At 38.5% G+C, this 26,196-nt stretch overlaps 2 protein-coding genes across 3 annotated transcripts in view; one reads left to right on the top strand and one right to left on the bottom strand.

Annotated features, from left to right (window-relative positions):
- RBPMS (RNA binding protein, mRNA processing factor) overlaps nucleotides 1–14,716 on the top strand; it is a 69,713-nt gene extending 54,997 nt beyond the window's left edge. Inside the window, exons 6-7 of the mRNA XM_081317570.1 lie at nucleotides 9,208–9,277; nucleotides 14,609–14,716. Coding sequence (XP_081173696.1) covers nucleotides 9,208–9,270 — 63 coding nt within the window. The 3' untranslated portion in view covers nucleotides 9,271–9,277; nucleotides 14,609–14,716. The remainder of the gene's footprint in view (nucleotides 1–9,207; nucleotides 9,278–14,608) is intronic.
- Nucleotides 14,717–21,051: 6,335 nt separating this feature from the next.
- Nucleotides 21,052–26,196, bottom strand: part of GTF2E2 (general transcription factor IIE subunit 2) — a 46,370-nt gene continuing 41,225 nt past the window's right edge. For both annotated transcript variants that reach the window (XM_081317562.1, XM_081317561.1), the window contains exons 7-8: nucleotides 24,539–24,654; nucleotides 21,052–22,365 (exon numbers count right to left, since the gene is read on the bottom strand). In XM_081317562.1, the coding sequence (XP_081173688.1) occupies nucleotides 22,249–22,365; nucleotides 24,539–24,654 (233 nt within the window). In that variant the 3' untranslated portion in view covers nucleotides 21,052–22,248. The remainder of the gene's footprint in view (nucleotides 22,366–24,538; nucleotides 24,655–26,196) is intronic.

Raw genomic sequence — 26,196 nt, 5'->3', positions numbered from 1 at the left:
CTCATTTTATGACCTTTCTTACTACTGTTGTTAAGTGAATTACTGCAACAGTTAAGTCGGTATACTGGCTCTGAAGCGAATCTGGCTTCCCCATTGACTTTGCTTGTCAGAAGGTTGCAAAAGGGGAATCACATAACCCCGGGACACAGCAAATATCATAAATACATGCCAATTGGCAGGTATCTTGAATTTTGACCATGTGACTAGCGGGATGCTGCAACGGTCTTAAAGTGTGGAAAAGGTCATAAGTTCCTTTTTTCAGTGCTGTTATAACTTTGAATGGTCACTAAATAAATGCTTGTACCTCAAGGACTTCCTCTTGCTCAATCCATGTTTGGAATGTAGATGGTGATAGGTTTAATTCCTCACCATTTTATTTGAAAGTTTATCAGGTCCCTGAGCTATATTAGGATGGATCAGTGACTGGATGGTGATTACCATCTGGTAGAGGTGTAAGATTGGACTGAAAATATGTCGTTGAGAACAGAGGAGGAACTCTGTCCTTAGTTCCTTCCTAAAATGAAGGATGGACCAAAAAAAGTTTGTATCATACAGTAAATGTATGACTTCATTCCAGCCTCCGGACCGAGTATTTCATCGTGTGAAAATGAAGCATTCATAAGCTGGATCAATTAGTCAATTGCATCACTGGATCACTGTGACTGGTTTGAAACATGAAACCTGATTTTGATCAGTGTTAAGCAGCAACTTCACTTCCATTGATTCCAGTGGATTAAATCATGTTGCAGTCTAAAATCCTGGAGAATGTTCATCATCAGAAGAAATCTGCAAATGTTTTCTGACCTGCATAATTTAAAATTGCATCTTCTCTCTAATGTGTTTTATGTTCTGCTTTCTTGTCGGTGAGTTGTCTAGTTTACTTTGGCCTTGCTCAGGGGTAGGCAACCTCGGCTCTTTTATGACTCATGGACTTCAACTCCCAGAATTCCTGAGTCAGCTCTGACTCAGGAATTCTGGGAGTTGAAGTCCATGAGTCATAAAAGAGCCGAGGTTGCCTACCTCTGGCCTTGCTGAACAGGTTATTGTATTTTGTGCTTTCAAAGTAGGCTGTCAGTGTTAATGAGCCCTACCCAGTGTGAGCTAAACATATCTGGCCTGTTATCCTCTATGTTGCTCCCACTTTTGTTATTTTCAGTCAGCTTGCAAGGCAGGGAGCAAGGCAGAGACTCACCCTCTCCAGTTACAAATAAAGGGCCACACACCAGCCACTGCAGGCATATTCTTCCAAAGATGGCAAGTTTTATGCCTCTTTCTGATGTGCCTCCACTGGACTGCAGGCTTGGAGGTGAGAATCACTGAGGATAATTCCAGGAACAAGGACAGTTTCTTTCCCCGTATGGCAAGATTAGCCCCGTTTTAGGCATGAAAGCTGGCTAGTCACTGTGTCTCAACCCAATAACCTCACAAGGTGGTTTTTGTGGGAAAATAGGAAGACGTAGGAATATTAGATATGTTCACTGCCATGAGTTACTTATAAAAAGCAATAAAAGCTGTGTTTTTGTCTGCACGTATGTGTGTATTCATTCCGTACTAGGACTGATTAACTATAGAAAACATGTTAGGGTTCTGGTATATAATTTTTTGGAAATACCATTCACAATATAGTTGTGGTTAAATTAAAAGGGCAAATTCTGTGCTAAGTATTATAATGAACAGAATTGAAAGTAAAATCCAGTATCTTCTTTTGATGTGGCTAAATCCAGAATACGGTCTGTGGTACTGATGACCCTATTTCAAAAATTCTGATTACATTGTCCTTACTCCCTCTTTTAGAAGAAAACTAAGAAGGATCAAGAGTTTCTCTTTGAAGCAACAGCAACATGTTTCAGATTTTCATCTGAAAAATACTGTCTAAGCTATTTGAAAATATTTATTTGTATCCTGCCTTTATTGTTTTTACAAATACCTCAAGGCGGTGAACATATCCGACACGCTTTCCCTCTCCTATTTTCCCCACAACAACCCTGCATGGTGAATTGGGCTGAAAGAGAGTGACATATATATTATAAAATTATGAATGGGTGATAAAATCAGATCAGATGAAAGAAGGTTTCTCACACAATGACTGAGAAATTATGATTGTTTGACATAATAGTTCTCCATTGTTTAGAAGCTCCTGATAGCTAGAAGGCTATAGCAAGAGAAGGTTCACATCCTGTTTCATTTTCTATTTTTTTGTCTCTTTGTTTGTTGTTTCTAGACTGCAAATCTCCCTCAATGAGGGACCTGGATGATGTACAGTATATTAATTTTTCTAGATGTTGGTTGGTCACCAGTGGAGAAAAATGTTGAACTAGTTAGGTCTTTAATATAATCCAGCCTAGATTATGTAATTTATATAAATTTAACAAACCAAGTACATTTCTCTTTGGTTTATTTTATTGACATGTTGCTTATTCTTGGGAATCTGTAGGGTAACAATATCTGACCTGCAAAAAATCCAAATGACCACTGGGTACATAGAAAAAGCTCTAGCGCCTTGCTTCTTTGTACAGTATAGGTTATCTCATATGGATGCTGTAGGACTTTTCCTCAGCACAAACATGTTAAAATTTGCTAGTGATCCCTGTCTTGCCACAGGCATGATGCCCACAAATGATGCTTTCATTTACCCATTGAGGGCAGGGAATAATGTTTTCCCCTCCCACCAAATATCACCAGCTAGTAAGAAAAATGTGTACTGATTGTCAGGGATTGAGAGGCAATTTAATGGCTAGATTAGGTTGGATTTCAACTTTCAGAATTCCTTAGCTAGCATTCTTCCTGGAAAACTCTGAGAATTGAAGTCCACACAACTTAAAGGTTGAGAAACACAGCTGGATTAATGGATCTAGAGGAGGAAGTATTTGCCCATAGTAGTGGCCAATAGTACAGTATAATTTATTTTTTTATTTTATTTTAATTCCATTTATATCCCGCCCTTCTCCGAAGACTCAGGGCGGCTTACAAGTTTAGCAGTAGCCTTCATTCTATGTATATGCCTGCTTATTAGGGCTTTCACACACACCCCAAGTGGCATTATTACAAAGTCAGCTTAATTGCCCCCAACAATCTGGGTCCTCATTTTACCTACCTCGGAAGGATGGAAGGCTGAGTCAACCTTGCTAGCTGATACCACTCCAAGTGGCTAACTGATTGTAACACCATCTGAATGGTTGAAAAACCACATCAGTTTGTACCCATGACAACACTGTTGCAGTTTATTGCCTGATGAAAGGGGAAAGCAATGCTCTAATGTGGGAACAACTAAGGATGACTGTAAATTGTCTCAGAACTGCACTGGAGACAAGATGAATGTAATGTCACGAGAAGTTGGTAGAAAAATAGATTTTATTTGCTTTCTGAAATATACTGGCCTTCTCTATTTCAAAACCCCCTGTACTGAAGGAATACAGAACTGCAAAGAGGAGGCCATTAACCCCTGTGGAATGTGTGCATTGTGGACATTTAAGACGGTCCATTTCCTGAGTTGCTTTAGCATGCCAATGTGTGCAAGTGTAAACATGTTGTTTGCTGCTCCGTATCTGAACTTAATTCAATGCTTTATGAGTCAAAGATTTCTTTTGAGGTATTCTATTGTTCCATCCGAGCTTGCAGGCAATTATTTGATCGACATGGAAGTGGGAACCAGTGCAAACTCTTACATTCAGATTCTAATGCTGAGGGGAATTTGGAGCAAATAAAAATGACTTTGGAAAAGTGTGAGTGGCAGGCAGTTGTAAGAATTAAAATGGAGATGGGCAGATTTACTCCAGATCTAAGAGTTCAACTAACATAACTCTCTGCCTCTTTGCCTTTTTCTTCCCCCCCCCCCATATTGTACCTCCTAAAAAACATTCAAATATCAGGACTGTAATACATTTGATTAAAACTTTAATTAAAATGTGTCCTAATTTAAAAAGTCACATTTAAATATTGTCTGAGCTTAAAAATGACTGAAGTACAAGTACTGATAAAACCATCTACATTATTCTCCTTTCTCATGCAGATAGTGCTTCTCTTGAAGATTTAATTAGTGCAGATTTATTGTCATGAAATTAATTGGCTAAGATTGTGTTTTTCAGTTAAGGACCTTACTTGACCTTTCAGTGGCCTAGTATAACATACCAGGAGAAACACCATTAAATTGCTTGTAAGTCACCTAGAGTCACGGAGAGCGAATTGACAGTCATATAAATATCCTAAATAAATAAATATAATCAACATTTAAACTGAGCTAAACAAATTTAAAATTTAAAATTAACTTTGAGCCTGTTTTGTCTAGTGGTTAAGGAACTGGGCTAGAAACTGGGGGGATGCAATGAGTTCTAGTCCTGCCTTAGGCACAAAGCCAGCTGGGTAACCTTGGGCCAGTCATTCTTTCCCAACCCTAGGAAACAAGCAAGGGCAAAGCACTTCTGAAATCTTGCCAGAAAAGTTACAGAGATTTGAGCCTTGGTGGAGCAGTGGGCTAATGCCTCCTTAAGTAACACCAGCTGCCTGCAATTATTGCAGGTTTGCATCCCACCAGGCTCAAGGTTGACTCAGCCTTCCATCCTTCCGAGGTAGGTAAAATGAGGACCCAGATTGTTGGGGGCAATTAAGCTGACTTTGTAATAATGCCGCTTGGGGGGTGTATGAAAGCCCTAATAAGCAGGCATATACATAGAATGAAGGCTACTGCTAAGCTTGTAAGCCGCCCTGAGTCTTCGGAGAAGGGCGGGATATAAATGGAATTAAAATAAAAAAAAAATAATAATTTGTCCAGGAAGTTGCCAGGAGTCAACGCTGAATTGAAGAGTCCAGGATTTGATTCACAGGAAGGACCAGTTGCTGTGCCAAAGGTGCTTTTCAAAAGGCAACTTGATTTTTTCTTTGAAAAAAGAAGCTTCTTCAGTTCTGACTGAATGGTGGGGAATGGAAGGATTTATACTTTTTATAGTCATCTGGTTGTTTGCACTCTGAAGATTATTAGCTCTCTGAGAGACATTGAGGCCACTTGGAAGTTTATCTGTACCCTCAGGGTCACTTCAGAGTGCAAATGGGTGTGGAACTTTCTCGGAGCATCTATTGCACCCATACCTTGCCTCTGTGAAGCTTTCCTTTTTACATGGTCTCTCCTTGGAGCAATACCTGTTAACTCCAAGGAGGCAGAATATACCGCCAGGATTTTATTTTGTTTTTTATAATGACATGTCTGGAACACTGCCAACAAATCCTGGCTTTTTATGCTAGAGCCCCAATATCAATTGCAAATTCATAAGTCACATAATGCAAGTTGTCTCATTTGTCTCTCTGACGATGTGCACAGTTTGACAGACTCGGGGTTTTTCCCCACCATGGCATTGAAGAGTCCTCTGCCCTTTCCTGAGTTGGCAACAAATTTCAATTTCTTTTGCCACTGCTGCCCCCTGACTTCCCCCAAAGTTTATGGTGATATATTTTATATAAATTAAAGCTATCTTTAGATGGTGTTGAATTTAATACTGGTACAGTGAAGGATGAATTAATGCTGTTTCACTCATGGGCTGGGGATGAAACGAAGACACAATCAGGCCTAAAAATATGTCAAGACACGTTTAGGTGTCAGTGGGGGGGGAAGCCCTGAGAGGGACAAAGCAAAAAGCAAATGAAAGAAGGCTCATTTTGTGTGGGTTTTGGCTGAAGCTAATAAAACGGTTATGATTTAGGTGGATTCACTTCTAGTAGGATAATTTCATGCGTTATACTTCCTATGCCTGCCTTTTACATTTTTAAAATCGTGAATAAGACAGATAAGAGGATTGTGCGGTTGCATTTATTCAGGTTGATGCAGTATGCTGACTGCCAAGCATTGGATTGTTGCAATATATAATGTAGGATAACCCTAGCCTAGAGTATCAGGGAAGGAGTTACAGATTCTGTCAGCTTCTTAATTAAGGCTTTTGAAGATAGTTTTCTAAAATGATGAAGAAGGTCATTCTTTTTCAAGGAGGGAATTTATTTGGAACAGAATCCCTTCCTTCTTCCCTCCCTCCTTCCTCAGAATTAAAACTTGACCTATCTCATCTAAAGAATTTGCCCTTGTCCTGGAGTGCAAATCTGGCAGCACATTCACTTTAGTTAAAAGGATGCCCTTTTTTTTTTGCACAACTTTGATTTTCAGGTCTTTCACTTGATTACTGTGATAAGTCTGCTCTCCTATCCTGCTGCTTTGGGGGTCCATCTAAATACTGTAAAGTATTAGAGCTTTTTCCAGTCTCCTTGGCTTTGGTGCAGAGTGGAGTTGTGGGGAATGTAGTGCAATACATCTGCAGTAGAGGGGGGGGAGATATGGCATGGCATCAGCAACAGGACATTATCCACAGGGAGGATGAAAAAAAGGCAACATGGCAGCCATAGCAAAGAAGGTGAAGCTCTGTCCCTATGCATATCATGATGGCAATACAAGTACAAACGGGGCGGGTCTTTGTACTGCCACTGTCGCTTTCTTCGGATTCTCCTGCAGACACCACTGCACATTAATAGGGAAGAGCTACTCATTTTTGTACTCTTTTGTCCAGAACTTTCTGCAGTCATGAGTGACTCAAATCCAATTAATTTAATCTGAGCTTTTCATAACACTTAGCAGCAATGTAGTGGTTTATCTTTTTATCTGATGGCAAGTGTGAAATTGCTTCATCTGCTGGCTGCTTTATTTTCATTTGGCACTGGTTGAATTCTTTGTTGTTTTTGGTGACTTTTTAAAAATGGTCCAGGAAGTAAGTTTCTAAGCAGTGTGTGTGTGTATTGCATAAATTTTTGGATTGCTAACAAAGAATTAAAGGGAGACTGATATAGCCATTTCAAACTTATTTGTTCTCATCAGTCAGCCACACCCTTCTGAGATTCGAACCTGGGCTGATTGCACATTAGGCAGTTGTTTTAACCTCTAGGGCACAGGCTCTTTCTCACTTTGTCAGCAGCATCGAGCATGAAACCGAAGACACCAGCCTGAAGATGACGAGTGGGACCTCATCGAAACATTGCCAAGACACCCTCAATCCTACACGGGAAAAGACCCGAATATGCCAAGACCTACATACCTATACCTGTGAAAATCTACGAAAACATATATATATATATATATCGCACATGCGTGCTAGTAGTTTCCAACTCTAGGGGCCGGTGCTCATCTCCGTTTCAAAGCTGAAGAGCCAGCGCTTGTCCGAGGAAACTCTGTGGTCATGTGGCCGGCATGACTAGATGCCAAAGGCGCATGGAATGCTGTTACCTTCCCACCGTAGTGGTCCCTATTTTTCTACTTGCATTTTTACGTGCTTTCAAACTGCTAGGTTGGCAGGGAGAAGACTCCATGTAATGCTACATAAAGTAAATGAACATGCATTGTTTTGCCAAAAGCACCAAGTATCACGTCTTCATATACAGTTCATGTTCAACTGAGCAAGACACCCATAACCAACTACTGACCAATACACAAGCTGTCAGTTGATAACTTTTCTTCCTTTTTAAATTATCTGGACATTTATGAAACTGTATTGCATCTCTAATAATGCTAGAGAAATATCTGTTTGTCACACCAAGAATGTAACGGATGCTCTGCAAAAGGGAATCAAAACACTATTTACTAAAACATGATTGCCTCACCTGGAATTATCTGGAAAGCATGTCAACAATGAACTGTGGCTGCAGAATTCAAGCATATAAATCATGTCCCCTGTATAGCATTCCCCTGTATTTGTCTATGATCCTTATTGTTATAGCTGTAATATTATAATCTCTGTGTTGATAATTAGTTGCCAAACTGCAGTGTGGTTTTGAATTCATCTTGGAGGAGGAAATTTCATTTTCATGTCAGCTGGAAAAGAAAGGGATGAGGGGAGGAATGGACTGAGAGACCTCCCTCTTGCGGAGGACCAGGCTGCCTCTTCTGGGAACATCTAAGCCCCCAGTGATGGAGGCACTAGGTTCTACTGGCATTTTGACAAATATTTTATTATACTGCTGTCATTTCTGAATATATTCTGTTATGTACTGGGCTTTTGGAGTATCACCACGTGCATTGCTGGAGAACTAATGGTTCTCCAGCAACCCAGACAGGACGTCTCCGGTCCTGCCATTGGTCAACTTTGGGTGGCAAGTATAGCTTCAATCCAATTGATTAATATATTGGCTATATATTGAAGCAGGGTGACTCCAATCTCTCAGTACATTTTCTGCTTAAATAAAGTATGAGTTTTTCTGTACTCATCTGCGTGTTCTCGTTCCTGCTCATCAGAGCCAACGACATAATATATTCCATATTCAGTTACGTTTTTAAATGTTAAATGATTTCATGTCTATCTCATGACTGCATATGGATATCTCTGAGACAAGAAAAGATCAACTTAGCAGGAATTTCTGACTTTCCCTTCTCCGTTTGGCTTCAGGCCCACCCATCTTTCCAATGAGTTCAAAAATAGCTTCTTGATCCATGTGGGAGGGCTGGGAATGAGATGACACAAAGGGTGAGGCATCATTTACTATAACTTAAAATTATGCTGTATTGTTACGTAAATATGATTATGGAAACCCACCACACACAATGTCTTAATTTTTAAATCTCCACGTCTCTCAGGCACTCCTTCATTTTTAAATATGAAATAGTCCCTTCTGAAATATGAAAGGAGGCAGTGCATATATTGATAATGACCACTAATCTCAAGTGGGATCTGCAAATTGCACGAATAAGTTTATGCTTACTAATCTCCTGCTCTCAATAGTCAATGCTCCACTGAATTATATAGTACTTTTTTATGTGAGCAGAGTACAGTAGGGCAAAAATCTGCTCTCTGCTCAGAGTTCTTTTTTAAAAGTAAAATTCTTTAAAACAGCTAGATTCATAAGTGATCTCAGTAGGTTAATCAGGTAAAGCAGATCTATTCCCTCTTTTAATGCTCCTTGCATACTCATTCTTCTTGTTGATTCAGTTTTGTTTTTAATCTGCTTCTTCACTGTGTGTAATGATTTAGTAGCTAAGGTACTGCCTTCATTAGTTTCCTTGCAGCAGACCCAGGATATAAAATTTAAAGCTAATAAATGAAACAAATGAAAAATGGATCCAACTTGCTGTTTGAAATACAAGGATGATTCCTAGCTCCAAGGAACTAGAAAGAGGGCATTGTGCAAAAGCATTGCTCATATTTGCCCGAGTCCCATTTCTCACTTGTGATCTTTGGTCTTTTTCAGATCCGCTGGCTCCCTCCCTCAGAGGCTACTTCTCAGGGCTGGAAGTCCCGTCAGTTCTGCTGAATCCTGTGTGAGTAGAGCACAAGCACCACTCGCCAGAGGCTCCAGCTGATCACGAGGGGAAGTGCAAGGGCTGTGGCTTCTGTTTTGTTTGTTTTTTTGTCTGAACCTGTGATTACTTTCCCCCTTGCAGCTATTCCCTTCTCCCCTATTTCCGTATATCTCCTCTCTGAAAAACTACCCTTTGACAAAAAAGGAGAACTCTCTTATGCAATTTGGAGGGGACAGATTTGTTGTTCTGTGGCATAATATTAGTAGCAGTAGTAATAGTACTGCTAATATTAATATTCTGGAAGCTCAAATCAGCATACATCAGGAAACTGGGCTGCGACAGAATGATGGTTGAAAATCATGATGGTCAGTTGCGGATTGGGCTCTGCATCTCTTCAGATCCAAGACCCAACACCTTAACCGATGATTTAAATTAAACGAATTGGCTGAAATTAGAAGTTGTAATGCCTTCAAAATGACACATGTAAGAGAAAGGCGTTTTTGTACATTCTTTCTCATGGTTAAAAAAATAGGGGGGGGACAGGGCTAAACCTTATTTTAATATGATGTTATTAATCAGTTAGAAATGGATGTAGGAATGAGCTGAGCTTGCTAGCAGTAATTAACAAATATAAAAAAAATTATGAAATTATAAACGAAAGGCCCTAATCGTGTAGGCTAGTGGGTATTTGGGGAATTTTTAAGGCCATTGCAATGAGTTAAATCTGATGTTCTTCAGATACCCCAACAAAAGACAAAGTCTGTTACTTTCTATAACTGCCCACCTTGCCTGCAGTGGGAGCTTTCCAAGCAGGGTCTTTTGTAAAGATTGCATTGCATTCCAACGTGACATTTTCATATCGCCAGTGATTAGTTGTCCCCCATTCTTTTAGGGATGGAAATAAACCCTCCCCTGTGTGTATGAGACCCCTGTAATACGTGGGGCAGTGGATCGGGAAGGAGGGAATGCTATTTTGCCTGGTTCAGGAATGGTAGATGATCTGAAATAGCAATAGCACTTAGACTTATATACCGCTTCACAGTGCTTTACAACCCTCGTTAAGCGGTTTACCACTTAACATTCTTAGGTGAATGTCAGAATAGGCAAGTGATATGACTACAATGTTGAGGGTTCATGTCCAAACTACAAATCCCATCTGCCCTCTAGATAAAACGAACCCAAGCCAGCCTCTCTGACTTTTGCAGCTTTTTGTTTCTGAACCAAAGAGAATTGATTCACCAGTTATCTTTGTCTATTTTAAAATTATTTTTAGCCAAATAAAACAAATCTGTTTTTTTTTTAAAGCAACAACAACAAAAGTTAAACTTCCGCTGGCTGTACTTCAGGGTTGGAAAGCTGTAAATCAAGGGTACATGCAGGGTTATGGAAGGACAGAGGCCACAGGGTGAAAAGAAAAAAGAAGGGGGAAAAATGCAAGCTGAATTTAGTTCTGTAAACAAAATGGGACAACTTAAGAATGCAAAGCAGTGTGGCTGCCCTGATGGGCCGAAAAGAGGAGGAAAATTTTCTCCTGAGGAACTGCTGGTCTGAGTCAGGCAGTGGTCGAAACTCAAAGCCCCCCCCCCCTCCTTTGGAGCTGTATTTTTCAGACCTCCTACATAGTATATTTCTGTATACTATGTCTCCCTTCCCACCCCTGAAGTCCTGTGGATTTGGGAATTTATGCATATTCTCATTTCAGCCTTGGGAGATGTAACTGTTAAGCTTCATTATCTCATGGTGTAGTCTGGTAGCATTCCAAAATGGATCTGTTGTTTTTCTTGCATCTTTTGGTGGCAGAAGACATGTGACCGAATACAAGCACTTTGTTCAGGAATAGGTATACGTAGATGTGCCACGAGTGATGTCAGATACACAGTTGTGACAGTTGCAGAGAATGGTTTTGGAGTTGAAAGAGGGAGGTGTCAGCATGCTTAGAGGAACACACCAGATTTACAGGGACAGCAATATAACTAGGTTGAAAGAAAAACCCTAATGAGCAAAAGAGCTCTTAACAGCAATAAAATAGGACTAAACATCATCAGCAGGATAGGATGCTGATCATCTGCAGAAAAAACAAAATGGCTGGGTGTGAGAATGTATTCTGTGTATTCTGAAAAAAAGTCTTGGCAGTGTGGTGGAACCTTAAAAGAAGAACAGTGTTTTGATGGGGATCACATACTGTGCTGTCAAAATATGGTTGGTCGATTGTGACTTAGTGTGTTATATAAATCCAGCTACTGTGGTTTATGACTTAATATACATTTAAACCCTAATTACTGAACCATGACTTAGCATGATATATCAACCCAGTCTTTGTTGCAGATCCCACTTAGGCAGTATTACCCATTCAGAACGCTTTCAGATTCTATGGGACAATCTCAAAACCACCATACCTGAGCATTTCTGATGCAGTTTCTGCTTAGTCACAAGCCAAAAAAAACCCAAAAACAAAACACTGGTTGGGCAAACTTCAGCAATGGTAATGGCTCAGTAGAGCCAGCCAGGAAAAATATAGTAGTAAAATGCTAAAAAGAATTTGTTGTTGCTGATGCAAAAGTGGGCTTTCATTTCCTGTTCCTTTACATCTGAAAATATGGCTGGTATCGGATTATGTAACAAAATAACTGTGTTGGCTGGGGATCTGGGAGTTGAAGGCCAACATACCTGAAGGTCATGCAGTTGGAGATGTTTTGAAGAAGCTCTGTGATGTTCAGTGGCACTCTGTTGAACATCATAGAGTTCAGCTGAGTTCTGAAAGACTATCTCTTCATACTGTGCATATGAGCACCCAACAGGAAGCCAGTCTTTCTTGGAAATTCACTACTCAAGCTTTCTATTTGTTTCCCAAGGCTTTTTTAAAAAAATACTTGGTCATGTATGAAATTGTTAAGTACCTCAGAACCAGTTGATCTTCATATGTCTAAATTTTAACCATGATTAGACCAATATTGTATTACGTTGGGAGAAGAGATGCTGTTGACCTATTTTTGTGCTTCAGTTTAAATCCAGCAATTTCTATCCCAAAGTGAGTTTTGAAATTGCTACGATTCGCAAGAGAGTAAGTCAAAGTGAGTACATAAAGGATTGATGAAGATAACTTTCTAATTCCAGTAACCTTTTCTCCCCCCACCAATCTATTCAGCTTAGTCTTGTCACATTTGAAAATCACATCACAGCTTCATTAGACAGAATATAATGATTTACACTGGCATTCTCTTTGCAAGCTCAATGTATTTTTCCTAATATAGCAACTTTCTTTTCCCAAGCCTAAATAATTTAATCATCGGTGACTAAATGAGAATTGGCCGGTGTTTTTAAGCACAGATACAATGAATGCAGCAGTAAGTTATTTTCATACTAGCATATTTGTGTATGAGAGGGAGAGATATAAAAATAAGATTGGAGGACTTGCAGATTTTTCTCTCCAAAACATTATGCAAGCATAACCATATTTGGGAACAATTCTCTAAGTTATTGCAACAGCAAACCACGAAACATCTGTATGTAAAGTTCATCTTCCATAACGCATATGAATCTTGAGGCATCAAAAAAATTAACTAGACTCCTTTTTAAAAAATCAAGACCATAGAATGGTTATTTCATACACTAAAAGTACACCTGCTGGCAAAGCAGCCTAGCAATTGGAAAATGGCTACATGGGTTGATCCTACTTCAGGCCAATATTTTACAACAGACTGTTCCTATTTGGACAATGAGCCAATACTTCAAGTTCACCGTTCTTGCTGGCTTAGATCACTTTGAGGAAGAGATCCTTGGACTGCACCCATCCAACTTTTGCCAATAGGAAAGCTGCCTTTTACTGATTTCAGTACCTATCTTTGGGCAAGTAATTATTCTTTATCCAGCCTATCTCTCTAGGCTGGCTATAAGGATAACAGTTTATTTTTTTGATCCTATTCCACATTCAGAGAAAAAGATGGGTGACATACATTGTTGACTAATCATTATAAAATCAAGCTAAATGTCAGCATTTCCATTGATTTTTAACAGGATTACAGTTTTCAATTTACAAATAGATCTCATGTAATTATAATTGCTTAGTAGATTCTCCAAATTGTTTCATTCACTGGAAATTGTATCATCCAAGAATAGGAATGAATTTTTTTAGATAACTCACATTTTTGTGATTCAGTGTGATATTTAGCAAGTTATCATTTCCTTGTCTTGAGAGGGATAGATGTACTGTATCCTCAAGATCTTCCTTTATTGCTCTAATAGCCAAGTAAAATGGCCTATCTCCCATGGGTTGAAGAGGTTTCTGCAGTTCAAATGTTGGGAAATAACAGGATTATAGCCTTCATGTCTAGCAGTTAAGATGCTACTTGTCCGCAGAGTGTTCAGAGATTAATGGTGGAGTATAAAAACTCTTTGGGAAACCATATGATAAAATACTGAGTTATGAATGCTCAGTTATTGGAGATGTATTGAGGTATTTGCTGTTTATATTTTGCTATATTCATCTGGTACCATGTTAGGATTCTATAAAATTGCTTGGAAATATGTGATTGAAGCAGTATAGAAGTCCTAGTAACAAGTAAAATATAAATAATCTAAACAAACAAGCAAAAAAGTGACTGAAGTGCCTAATCGGTATCACAAATTGTATCTGTGCCTTAGAATCAATGTTGAGTTGGCAAGGTTTTTCAAAAGTGATTTGCCCTTGTCCATTTCCTAGGACTGGGAGAGAGGAACTGCCCCAGTTGGCTTTGTGCCTAAGGCACTAGAACTCAGGTCCCCCCAGTTTCTAGCCTGATGCCTTAATCCCTACAGCGAATTGGCTTTATCATGTATTGGTAACACTAAAATAAAATATATAGTCAGGAAAAGAAAGCCAAAAACAGTATTTCTGCACATTAGATAAGAACATGAACCCAGTATACAAAGTTTGATGAATAACTAAGTTCTATTACAGCTATTTGTATCATCATTGTGTATTATATTTCAGTTGGCTACAGATTAATAAATAACATTGTGTGAGTTCAAGTTGTGCCTTATATAAATCAGTCTGCTTCTATTTTTATCTATTATCCAAACCCTGTATGTAAGCAGGGAAAATTGTTTTCACAATGTTATGTAAAAGTTACAATGATCGGGCTCTTCCCTAAACTGAAACGTATGTGACTTTTTAAGAGACTGTGTAAAATAAGAGATTTTTATTAAGTGGCCTGAGGCAATTTGTTCTCGTTTGGAATCCGTTTTCAGAAATGAGATTGGGAGACAATCACGAGAGAGGAGAAATGTGTTGCATATACTAATTAGTGATACTTTATAAATTCGGCATTATAATAAATGGAGTTTCTGATGATGCATTTATCTCTGCCTTAGGTATCAGGTGTGTGATGGCGGCTACACTCTGTCTTGTGGGTATTAATGCATTCTTCCAAAGTCGCTACTGATGTCTTACCTTCATCTTCCAAACTGCAGTGTGGTCGGTAAGTCAACATCTACTGCAGTCATTAAAAGTACACTTTATTTTGAGTGAGCCAAAAATCTTTTAATACCTCTTCAGCATTGGGAACGGACACCAGGCTTCTACATAACTACAGTATGTAGCTTTAGATCATTCTGTTTTCATAAATAAGTGGACAAATGTTTTTTACTCAGTTGTTTAATTAGGTTCTCCTTATCTAGTTTTAGGGCTTGTATGAAGAACAGCTCGTGTTTTAGGTGATATTTATGCAGAAATATTGAAAATTCAAAAGGGTTCACAAAACTTTCAAGCAGCAATGTATCAGCAACAGTAAGGGTCAATAAGGTTTTGGGTTGGTTTTTTTTTTTTTTTGCTATTGTGCCTTACACATTAAAGCTTTACACAGTTTAGTCCTAGACTGTGGCTTAATTTACTGCATTTTCACGGCAAGTACTCCAGCAGTTTAACATGGAAGTGTAGACCACCTCCTAACCTCCATCCAATATTAGCCTTCATTATCTTTTTCCCATTTTAGCATCCACTGTATTTTGTCATTCTCTGGATTTTCCATTAACAACGGCCTCCAGGTTTGGGAAGGCTGTTCTGGGCTTTCTGGCCATTTGGGACCTTTGATTGTACTGTTTTCTCCTCTTAAGCATGTCTTTTCTTTTTACAGGCTTAAAAAAAACCCTCACACGAGCGTGGATTCCTTCAAGACTTTGCCACAGCCTCTATCACACATCTTCTTAAAAATAGAATAGAAAGTATTGAATAATAATGGTAATGATAAAAATGCCAAATCCAGTCTAAACACCTGGTTGACTATGCGATGAACCATAATAATAATAATATGTTCTTCTACATTGTATAAAAGCTTAAGAGTTTCAATTCTATAAGCATGAATGAATTTCTGGTTTGAAAAAAAAATTATTTTCAAGCAGAGCAGCAAAGAGAATAAGTATTTTTATACCAAGCATTTTAAGTAAGAAGACTTTACCTTGGGCAGAAGAACTAATTACTGTATATGTTTGACTTTTAAATAATGTGTAATCTCCTTTTCCTACCCTTTTAAGATGCATGTTCAAGGCATGTTTTTAAATCTGGTTCAGATTTTTTTTTAAAAAAGTGTATTGTTTGAAATGCACAGACATTTTGGTTATCAGGTTTTGGAGCCTGAGATGGTGTGTTTTAAATATATGAAGTGTATTCTTGTAGTACTTATTTTCATGTTTTGCCTAATTGTGCCAAATTATATTGAGCAAGACAATCAGCAATATAATAGCTTTTTCATGATTGTAACAGTTGGTGCGCTGTACATTAGCGGTGCCTGATCGCTAGTTCCTGCTGTATTTTTCCCCCCTCTATATTTGGATACGCAATCGCGTGGGAATAAGTAGTACACAGTAGAAAGTAGAAAGGCAATTTCTGTTATGAATGAAAATGTGCGGTCATAATTATGAACATTTCTGCAACTGTGTCTACCATAGTATACCACTTCTCTTCAGATAAATATATCTCATGCAACTGTGTGTATTATTTGGAAAAAGGAAAAAGAAAAAAACACCCTGGTATTTGTGAGAACCCATCCTGGATGGCAAAGCTGCCCAGGAAGTTATGTACTCTACACTGTGTGTGTATGTGTGTGTATCTTTGGAAGGTAGGTTAGTTTTGTGTTTTTTTGTTCTAGATGTAAAGCAAATTGTTGTTAAATCATATTCTTGGGGAAGGTAAGAGGTGATTGGAGCACTGATCCAGAAAACTGAACTTCAGTTGTTGATCCCAGCACCTCATGCCTATGAAAAATGCCAAAGGTTTTTTTTTTTTTTTGCTGAATCTGGTTCTAATGAAATGGCCACCTTTGGGGTATTTGGTTTGCCAGCTGTTCGTTTTTTCCCAGGTAATCTCAGCAGCTGGCATATGTAGTCAGCCCCAAATCTATGCACTGGTTCCAGATCGTGGTTTTTGAGGTGGCAGCAGTAGCAGCCCCATGTAAAGCATTGCCTTTGTGGCTTGAACTTCCTGCCGCCACTTTTAAATAGCTTTTCAGCTTCACCTACTGTAAATCTGGGCTCTTTGGGGGGGAAAAAGAGAAGAAAAGATAAAGCTGCCTCTCTAGGAACACAAGCAATACTGGGAATGATTTCAGGCACAACCTGCCAAGGAAAAGCTACTTCAAACTTTCCACTTTCTTGGAAGTTTATCTTTAGGAGCCAGATAATGGCTATAGACGTATGACATTGCCCAGTCTGGGTGGACTTTAGTGTTGCAATGGGACTCTGGAACCGTTTTTTTTAAAGGGGGGGTTTGCTTTCTTTCTATTGAAGAGAAAAAAACTCTCCCATAGATCAGCTTTAGCTCAGGTGTGACTCACAAATTCAGCTGTAGCCAAAGGCTGCACCTCTTAGAAGCTAATGACCTGAATTATTAAAGTTTTTCTAATCTTCTTCCTGTTTCCACTTTTATGTGGTCTGTTGAATAGAGCTTGCTTCTGGGTGCATAAGATTGCACCTGCAGTTCTTTGGACAGCTAGGAAAGCAGTTACTTAGGGCAGAAGAGTTTGTGTAAAATTATTCTTCCCTCAATTGCTGAAGGCTGCCAATACCAGAAATCCCTCACTGTACTCCCTCCAGCTGCTAGCCCAGAGATTTTACAATAGTGATTCTGCCGGCTTGCTCAGTAGACAAGCCCATAGGGTTAAGTAGGATCAAAATTTTCATGAAGCAGCTTCTCTGCCAGGATTATTATCACTTATCCTGAAATAAGGTATGTTATTTTGTAAGAAATATAAATTATACATCAAAATGTAATTACAAGAGGGTTGCTTGGCATGTCCTCCTCTGGATGTGATGCAGCTGCTACTCCTGAGAGTTGTGCCCTGAACACATCAGAAGAGTCCCAGGTTGGAACTGAAAAATGCCCATTATTAAGCAAACAATATGAACAAATTTAAAATGTAACTGTAGGTGGTTAAAAAAACAACCCTAAAAAGATTTGTGCTGGATTGTTTCACAAAACACTTGACTTTTCTCTACGGCCTTTTACTGGCAGTGACTGAATTATATAATGCTTCCAATTTGTCTATGATTTTTTTAAAAGAAAAAAAAAATTGTTCGAAGATACTTTTTTCTATTATAATTTTCTAAAAATAAAAGCAAATGAATAAAATAAAAATATGGTCTATGCTACCATGTCTGTTTATTTACTTGTACCCATTTAAGGAAATTAGAATCTGTGACAATCAGTGCTAATACTTAGTTTTAATACTTCACCCCAACCCAGTTTTATTTATACTTCCCTCTTCGATAGTAAATTGGAAAAAACCTGAACACGTCTCAATAGCAGCTACAAGTCAGTATTGGCCCAGGTACCTCCTAAAGATTACCACAGATTCTGAGACTCATGGCAGGTGTAGTCTCCACAAATCACACAGCTCTGTCCTTAACCTTCTCCCAAATCCTGCAACTGACTCCTACAGAATAAAATCACAGAAAACAAGAAAACCATCAGAAAAAAAAGAAAACCCAACCATCTCTGTTAGGAGATTGAGAGAAGTTTAAATAGGAGAGGCTAAGAAGAACCACTCCAGAGTCCCAACTTCAATGTAAAAGAGGCCTTTCTCTTATAACATCCTCCCAATACTAAATACCTCCATCCTGTTGACCATGACAGAAAATGTGGTAAAAGCCCAGCCCCAAATCAACTGGAGAGGATTTGAAGAAATGTCTTGAATGAGAAGGTAAATGTCTTCAAGGAAAAACAAAAAAGTCCAGTTGCCTTTTGAAAAAGCACCTTTGGGACAGCCATGACTTGGATGACTGAGAATATCCATAGACATACAAATAGAGAGAATCCAAACTATTAGTTCCCAAGCTAGCCACTTGTAATTAGTCACTGATCTTCTGCACTCAACAAGGTAAGAGCAAGAGCCACAAGCTTACGCAGATCTTATATAAAATGTTAAAGACAGCATGGGCATGCAAATACACTAAAGAAGACCCACAATACAAGAATAATTGTTTTACACTGATAACAAATGAGAATAACTACACATGGGTATCCTTCAGGGATGGAAATCATTACAGACACATTCTTAGAACACATCGTAGCTTTGATATTGAAATGAGCTAGACTCTGTTCTTCCAACAAACTGCATTTATTGTGGAAGAGGGAAGAGATAAGGAGGCATGGCATGGATCCAGGTCTATAACAATTTGCCACAGCCAGCTCACCATGGCCAACTTGTCAAGGTCAACTCGCCGTGGCCAACTCGCTGCAGGACAACTCGCCGCGGGACAAGTGTTACACTGATATCAAAGAAATGATGGAATAGAATCAGTAACGAAGGGATGCAAAAACAGGGACAAAATGACATGTGAATGACAAAATTTAAAATATTTAAATAGTTAAATTGATTTGTTAAACTGCCCTGCGGCAAGTTGTCCATGACAAATTGTCTTGCAATGAGTTGGCTGTGGCAAGTTAGCCATGGCAAGTTGGCTGCAGTGAGTTGGCCATGGCGAGTTGTCCCATTCCACGTGGCTCCTCGAATCCTGCCTTTCAAGACAAGGACTCTATTATCAATTAATCACTACCAGGCACGGATTGGCACAGAAATGAAATCCCATGCTTAAGGATGCTACATGAAAGATAAAAAGGGCACCCAAGATAGAAAAACATGTATGTACACAGGCAGCTCTCAACTCACAACCTTTTGTTTAGTGACTATTTAAAGTTACAATGGCACTGAAAAGTGATTTTAGTTTTTCACATGTGCAGCACCTTTGCAGCATCCCCATGGTCACATGATCAAAATTTTGATGATTGGCAACTGGTTCATATTTATGACAGTTGCAGTGTTCTGGGATCATGTGGACACTTTCCTGACCTTCTGACAAAATAAGTCAATAGGGAAGCCAGTTTCACTTAACAAATACCTGATTGATTCACTTAACACTGGCAAGAAAGGTTGTAACATGGGGCAAAACTACTTAACTGTTTCAGCAACAGAAATTTTGAGTTCAGTTGTGGTTATAAGTGGAGGACTACTTGTATATGTATAGTATATCAGTAAGCATAAATCCAATTGATTCATCCTGAGTTCCTATTCAAATCTCCATGCAGATTATTTGCTTCTTTCTTGTTTGCAAACACTCGTGTAACATTTGGTAGTTTATAAGGCTCACTGACCATTTTCAGTTTGGTACACTTTATAGAAGTTTGGTCAGGTGATTCACTTGCTGGAATAACTCTTATATATGTCGCCCATATTTAAAGGAAAATGATTGAAATAGTAATAATTAACAAAAGGCGTTTTCGATTTCTGAATTCTGAAAACAAGATATAATCCTCTTCCACCTTGCTCTGTAATAAGAAAAGGAATTCTAAAGTACCGGATGGTGAAAATACATTTACTTTAACCAAGCCAAGGATATGCCTCTGCTGGTCTCTGAGCAGTAGGATAGTAAAAGATTCATGCCAACACATTTGCAACTACCTGACAGTCTCAAGATAACAACGTCACCACTATGACTTTGTGATTACCACGATCTTCAAATCTTTTTCCGTCATCAGTTCTGAAAGCCTGGCACCCTGTCGTGTCCTACCACCAAGTTCCTTGTGCTACAGAAAGTGACAGGAAAAACCAAATGGACATTCTTTACCTATTTTCTCCAAATTCACTTGCTTTTCTCTATTCTCTAGATAGAAGCTTGGAAGGACTGTGATCAATTAAATATCAAATGCATTACAAACAGCTTCATTATCATTGCTCTCTAGCAAACATACAAAATCCTGCTACAGTAGTTTTTCCATTTCATGTCTTACTTCATAAAATTATAAATATTAGCAGAAGAAATTAAATTACTCTTACCAATTTGTTCAGTAACATCCAACAGATCTATATTTTTATCACCAAATTAATCTAATTAAAAAATTATGCTCTCAGTTTGTAAAGCCAGGCTTTTCAGTGAGGCTATCTATGCTCAAGCATCATTATTATTTCCTTGCTCAGTTTAATCTTTAAAGCCAAAAGAAAATGCATACTTGAGCACATAAATTTCCTCTCCACACTTGATAAGTTCATGGCCAGACCTCGCTTACTGCCTGATTAATAACATCATTATCAATTACTAAAATTATTTCTAGAGCAGCAATTTGTTTCATTATCTTTCATTTCTCAAAACCGGGTGTAAATACACAGTTTATTCATATTAAATCAATTACCCATATTAAATCAACTATACATTCCAATCATTGGGGAAAAATATATATTCTTACCTTCGCTTCCCCCAACTCATGCCCTTTTGTTTCCTTCATCACAGCCAGCAGTTATATAATGGAAGGTCACTCTTATCACTTCATATAAAGAAGCAGGCTTGTCTCATTTTTTTTAATTCTAAAGTAATTCATAAACAATGCAAATACACTTGTGTGCAAAATTTAGGCACCCTTGGTCAAATTGTACATTTCAATAAATCCTTAAGTGAACAGAAAATGGCAAAATTTCTACATGATACAAAACTACACACAACAGTGTTCTACAAATTTCAATCGATACGTAACAATTTATGTGCAGTCATTTACAGATTCAAGGTAAGAAGATACATGGGGCAGAGGTTTGGATACTCTTTCAGGCAGTATTTTGTAATATCTTTCCTTTGGCAGACATTTTCGGTAGCCAGCTGAGTCGTTCTAGCTTTGCTTTGGGGATTTATTCTCACTCTTCATTCTCACAGAACTCTTCCAACTCAGAAATATTCTGAGACTTCTTGCCATGCATTGTACTTTGGGATCTCCTCACAGATCTTCAATAGTATCTAGGACCTGGGAAGACCATTCCAAATCCTATGTTTTCTTGTAACAGTTTCATGATTTATTTGGAGGTATATTTCAGTTCAAGGATTCCTGACATAAATGGAATGTTAACACAAATTGCACAATTTGGCACCATGAAACAACCAGAAACAACCAACTGAAATAAGTCTTGGAAATTCAAATGGAATCTTCAGGATAATACATGAAATGTCACTTTGTGGGGAAAAAATAAGTATAAAAAAAGAGTTTACATTTCTAAATAAAGGTTTCATCTTAAACTATTACCTAAAATACTCTCTGTCTATAAATGGCATGTCGCCTTTTTTCAGTCAAAAAACAAGGAAAACATGTGAAAACAATCAACTTTTTTGAATGATTTTATTATAAACATGTTTTCTTGACATCAAAAATCTGAGATTTATCTAGGTTAACCCAGCTGAGTAAAACTCCCACAGAATGCCAAAGAAGTCTTCAAAAATTTTTTTAACTGATGAACATGAAGTTTAGCATTACATGCTAAATATAGTTCAATATCAGAAGTCTACTGATAATAATGGCTCTGATCCAAGTTTATATTAACCAGTAAAGTAAATGTTACGACAAATAGTTTATTCTTGATCCCAAAAGTTGTTACTTTTCATCCGCTACAGAAGTGGAAGAGGAAAGAACCACATCGATATACAAAGAACATCTGCGTCCTAAGCATCCACATCAACATAACAGTTCAGTTCAGAAGACCAATTTATTTGGCAGGAGCTACATCGGAATAATCCTTCAATACACCAGCCAAATGATCATTGTGAGTCTTGAACCTCCGTTTCTTCTGAGAAGCTGGCTTCTTCCTCTTCTGGATAGGAATCTAAAAGAAGAAATAAGTCACATTCACGAGAGCCGTGTTCCCCTAAGTATTTTTACAGGCAGGGATCCCATAGTACAGCCTTCTCAATTGTAGCCCCCACATGTGGAATATCTTGCTCTCCACTACTCCTGTGATGAGCTGCCACAGAGAGGTGAACACTGGCTCAGGGAAAGAACACCGGAAAGGAATCTTAAGTTTGGAGACTGCCTCTTTGGAATGTTTCAATTACGGCTAATACTTTTTTTTGTTAGTTCTGTTCAAATCAAATCACAATTTGATTACGGCCAGACACCAGCAAGAAAAAAAATAAACACAGCTTAAATTTCAAGAGGCATCATCTGTTGCATTCTTTAAGCTAGATAATGAAACTGGTACATTGTAAGTCATCTGAAAAATTCCTGTTGGTTAATAGAAAGGCTGAATAATAACCATCTGACTTTCTGGGTATTATTACTAAAAAAGGAGAGATTAAATTTTGACCTAAAGCCAAATAAAATCTAAACGTAAAAGCATGTGTAACGTTTTGGTTCCTGCTGTATCACAGCTGCTCTACTTAGAATAGACAGCATAGAAATATCAGAAATAAACAATGAAACTTATTTGAGGCTTTAGAGGTTTGTACGTAACCCCTTTTTAAAAAGGTAGAACATAAATTATACAGGTATGCCATTCACTAATACACAGATGTTTGATCCGGAAGTAATTGGAAGTTACCCAACATCCATTTTGCAGATCCAAACTGTTTTTGAAGCAGTGTGGCGAAATGTTTTGGCCATTATTCGTGAGGGCATGAGTTTAAAAATGCTCTAGGGAGGTCCTGAGCAATCCCATCCCATCCCAAGACTAAAATTTTCCATAAGGGGATTAAGGGACAAAACGAGTATCTTAAATTAGAAAGTTTAAGACATCTACTTTCTTTCCGTCCAATCCCCAAAAGAGTTGAAAGATTTTGATATAAAAATGAAGCAAATAAGTAAGCAAGTATATATGTCCTTCAGAACTGCAATGCTTAAACAAATCCAATTCTACACAAAGCTACATGCACTAGCCTCCCTTTGGGGCTCAGCTTTCTAAGATGTATGCAAGCCCTACAGTTGTAAAGAGCAAAGAGTTTAAACCGAGAACACATCATAGTCATGGATTCTTGCAAAAAACTGACGTGCTGAGCAAAGGCAGAAAAAACAGTGGAAGAGTGAACAGCATCCCCCTGACCACTTTTTTTAATTCATAATTTACAACTCTTGTATTGCCAAGCACTCAGCTCGCTTTCTAAGCAACAGAGTCTCTATTTTTTTTGAAAGGGAGAAGCTAATTCTTTGTCTTTATTGTGAAATAGGGATGAATTAGAGCTAAATAGGACTTACAAGTGCATCCCATTCCAATCTCAAAAGGTTAGTACATTTTCATTCTTGAAGACTGAAAGCCAGACTAGATATTATCTGAACAAATGTGAAAACTCAGTTGCTCTCACTTCAAGGCTTAGAGCTTATACATTAATTTTTTTTGGAGAGGGGGGGAGGGAGGACAGTTAGGCACTCCTGCAAATGTACCCATTTCTCCCATATTAGAATTATTTTAAAAATGGCTTTATGATCCAAGTTTGTTCTTAGTACCTCTTGTGGTTTCAAATATACAGAGGCTAGGTTATACAGTTTATTAAGCACTTGCTAAAGAAATCATATGGTAGTATTTGAAGGGATTTGTAATTCTGTTCCTTACGAATTTTAGGAACTTTTCTTCACGCTGGACAGTGGGAGAACGGCAGATCTCTATGTGAAACCATATTTCAGGACATTTTTGAATTTCTGTGCATGTTACCATTCTCTCCTCTCTTGAAGACAGTACACATATGGGTCAATGTTGTTTGATCTTGGTCTTAGGAATCTATCCAGTCCAAAACAAGCAGCAGTAGGCAGGAAGGAACCAAGTCATTTCTCTGCAGTGGCAGTGGATTGCTATCTAAACAAGGACTGAAATGGGTACAAGTGAAGCCTCTAATGAGAGAACTGCCTCATTTAATGTTGGGAAAATGGATTCTGTCCGTTGCCTTGTAATTTCATTGTCTTAAGCAATCCATTCATTTTTCCCTCTTGTATGTTTAAAATATCTCCATTTCATATAAATTAATTATATTAATTCTGATGAAAGAAAAGGCTTATAGAAAGTTGCTTACCATTTTCTTTGGGCCTACATCTTGCATGGAAGAAATGCCCTGGCGTTTCAGATATTCTTCTATCTTCTCTTCATCCATAGAATCCACAGGAACGCTTCTCCAAAGTTTTTGAAATTCTAAAATCCCAAAACAAATACTAATTAGTTTCCTTACTCCTTTCATAATCATACTGCTCAACTGATGTCCCATATTGACTGCAATGCTAGATAAAATAGTAACAAGCGTAACCTTTATTATGAATTGTACAGAGTAAGAAAAAGAGGCTATGGTATTATAAACATGGAGACATTAGTATTCAAGAATTCTAAGACAGAAGAACTAAAATTATATAATTACAAAATGATTTAATTTTTAAATATACGCAGTCCCAGATTACTATTAGGTATTTGTGCCATAGTGAATAAAAAAGGGCAAAGTAAATACGTTCAATTCCCACTCTTAAAGAGTTCAATCAGTCTCTTAGGACCTGCCGCTGCTCCCACACTGGGGTCTGCATGTTTGTGGAGGCCTTGTTAAAGTCGTCATGCTTATTACCTAATGACGAAGGGTTTGATTCAGTGAATTTACTTTAAAGCAGGGGTGTCAAACTCAATTTCATTGAGGGCCGCATCAGCATTGCGGTTGCCCTCAGGGGGCCGGGTGGGTATGGCCAGGGTGGGCGTGGCCTACTGGGTGGGCGTGGCTAGAGTGGGTATGGCCTACTAGGTGGGCGTGGCCAGCTCTACATCGTTCGCATCAAGGGTGCCTATGGGGGCCTGGGCAGGAGTGGGACAGATCTGAGGGTCTCTGGCAGGAGGAGGGTCTCTGGGCCAAGGCAGTGGGGGCTGTTCCCTCACTGTTTCCAGGATGGCTTCACGGGCCACATGAAACCACTTCGCGGGCCGGATCCGGCCCCCGGGCCTTGTGTTTGACATGTCTGCTTTAAAGCTAAAGAGAATTGGAGCCTAAATGCAGTCCTGATTCACCCTCATCTGAATGGACGTAGGACTAGCAAATACAAAAGGCCATTGAAAGTTACAGCAAACCTGCAGAATGTTGTTATTGCTCAATTTCATATTTAAAGCAAAATGTGTCCGGCTGATTGAGAAGGTAGGTATTTTTACCCCATAACCTATTTCTGAAAATTAAGTCAAACGCAGACTTCAGAAAAAAAAAAACACCAAAATTTTCCCCGGAGACAGGAAATGCCCTTCATCGCTAGGTATTGCTCACAATGCTCAGCAGGCTGACTGGGCAAGTCTGCTGGACTTTGGGGGTTGTTATTTTCAAAGATCAGAACTATAACAGATTTACACCAATTAGTTGATATTTGAAATGTGCAATGCATAGATGTGAATAGTTTAGCCAAAACTAGAGCCCCATCAATCAATAGATTCATTTTTCTCGCCATGCACACATATACATAATCTGAACTAGACTGTGTTGTTTCTCTGGGTCATATAATATATTTGAGTATATGCATAATTTTGTATTATTTATTTATTTATTTTTCTGCCATATTTATGTAGTGTATATTGGAGGTGGTGACCCTTTGAAGCTGTATGCAACAAAATTTCATTTTAATGTAGGCTGATTAGTGCAGGGCTTTTCAACCTTTTCACCCATTGTAATACTTTTAGGATATGGCAACATCCGAGTACCACCAGTCGCCTAGCAAG

This window comes from Vipera berus, assembly GCF_964194415.1.
Source record: "Vipera berus genome assembly, chromosome: 2".
In the NCBI taxonomy this organism is placed as follows: domain Eukaryota; kingdom Metazoa; phylum Chordata; class Lepidosauria; order Squamata; family Viperidae; genus Vipera; species Vipera berus.
This window is presented reverse-complemented; position numbering and strand designations above follow the sequence as displayed.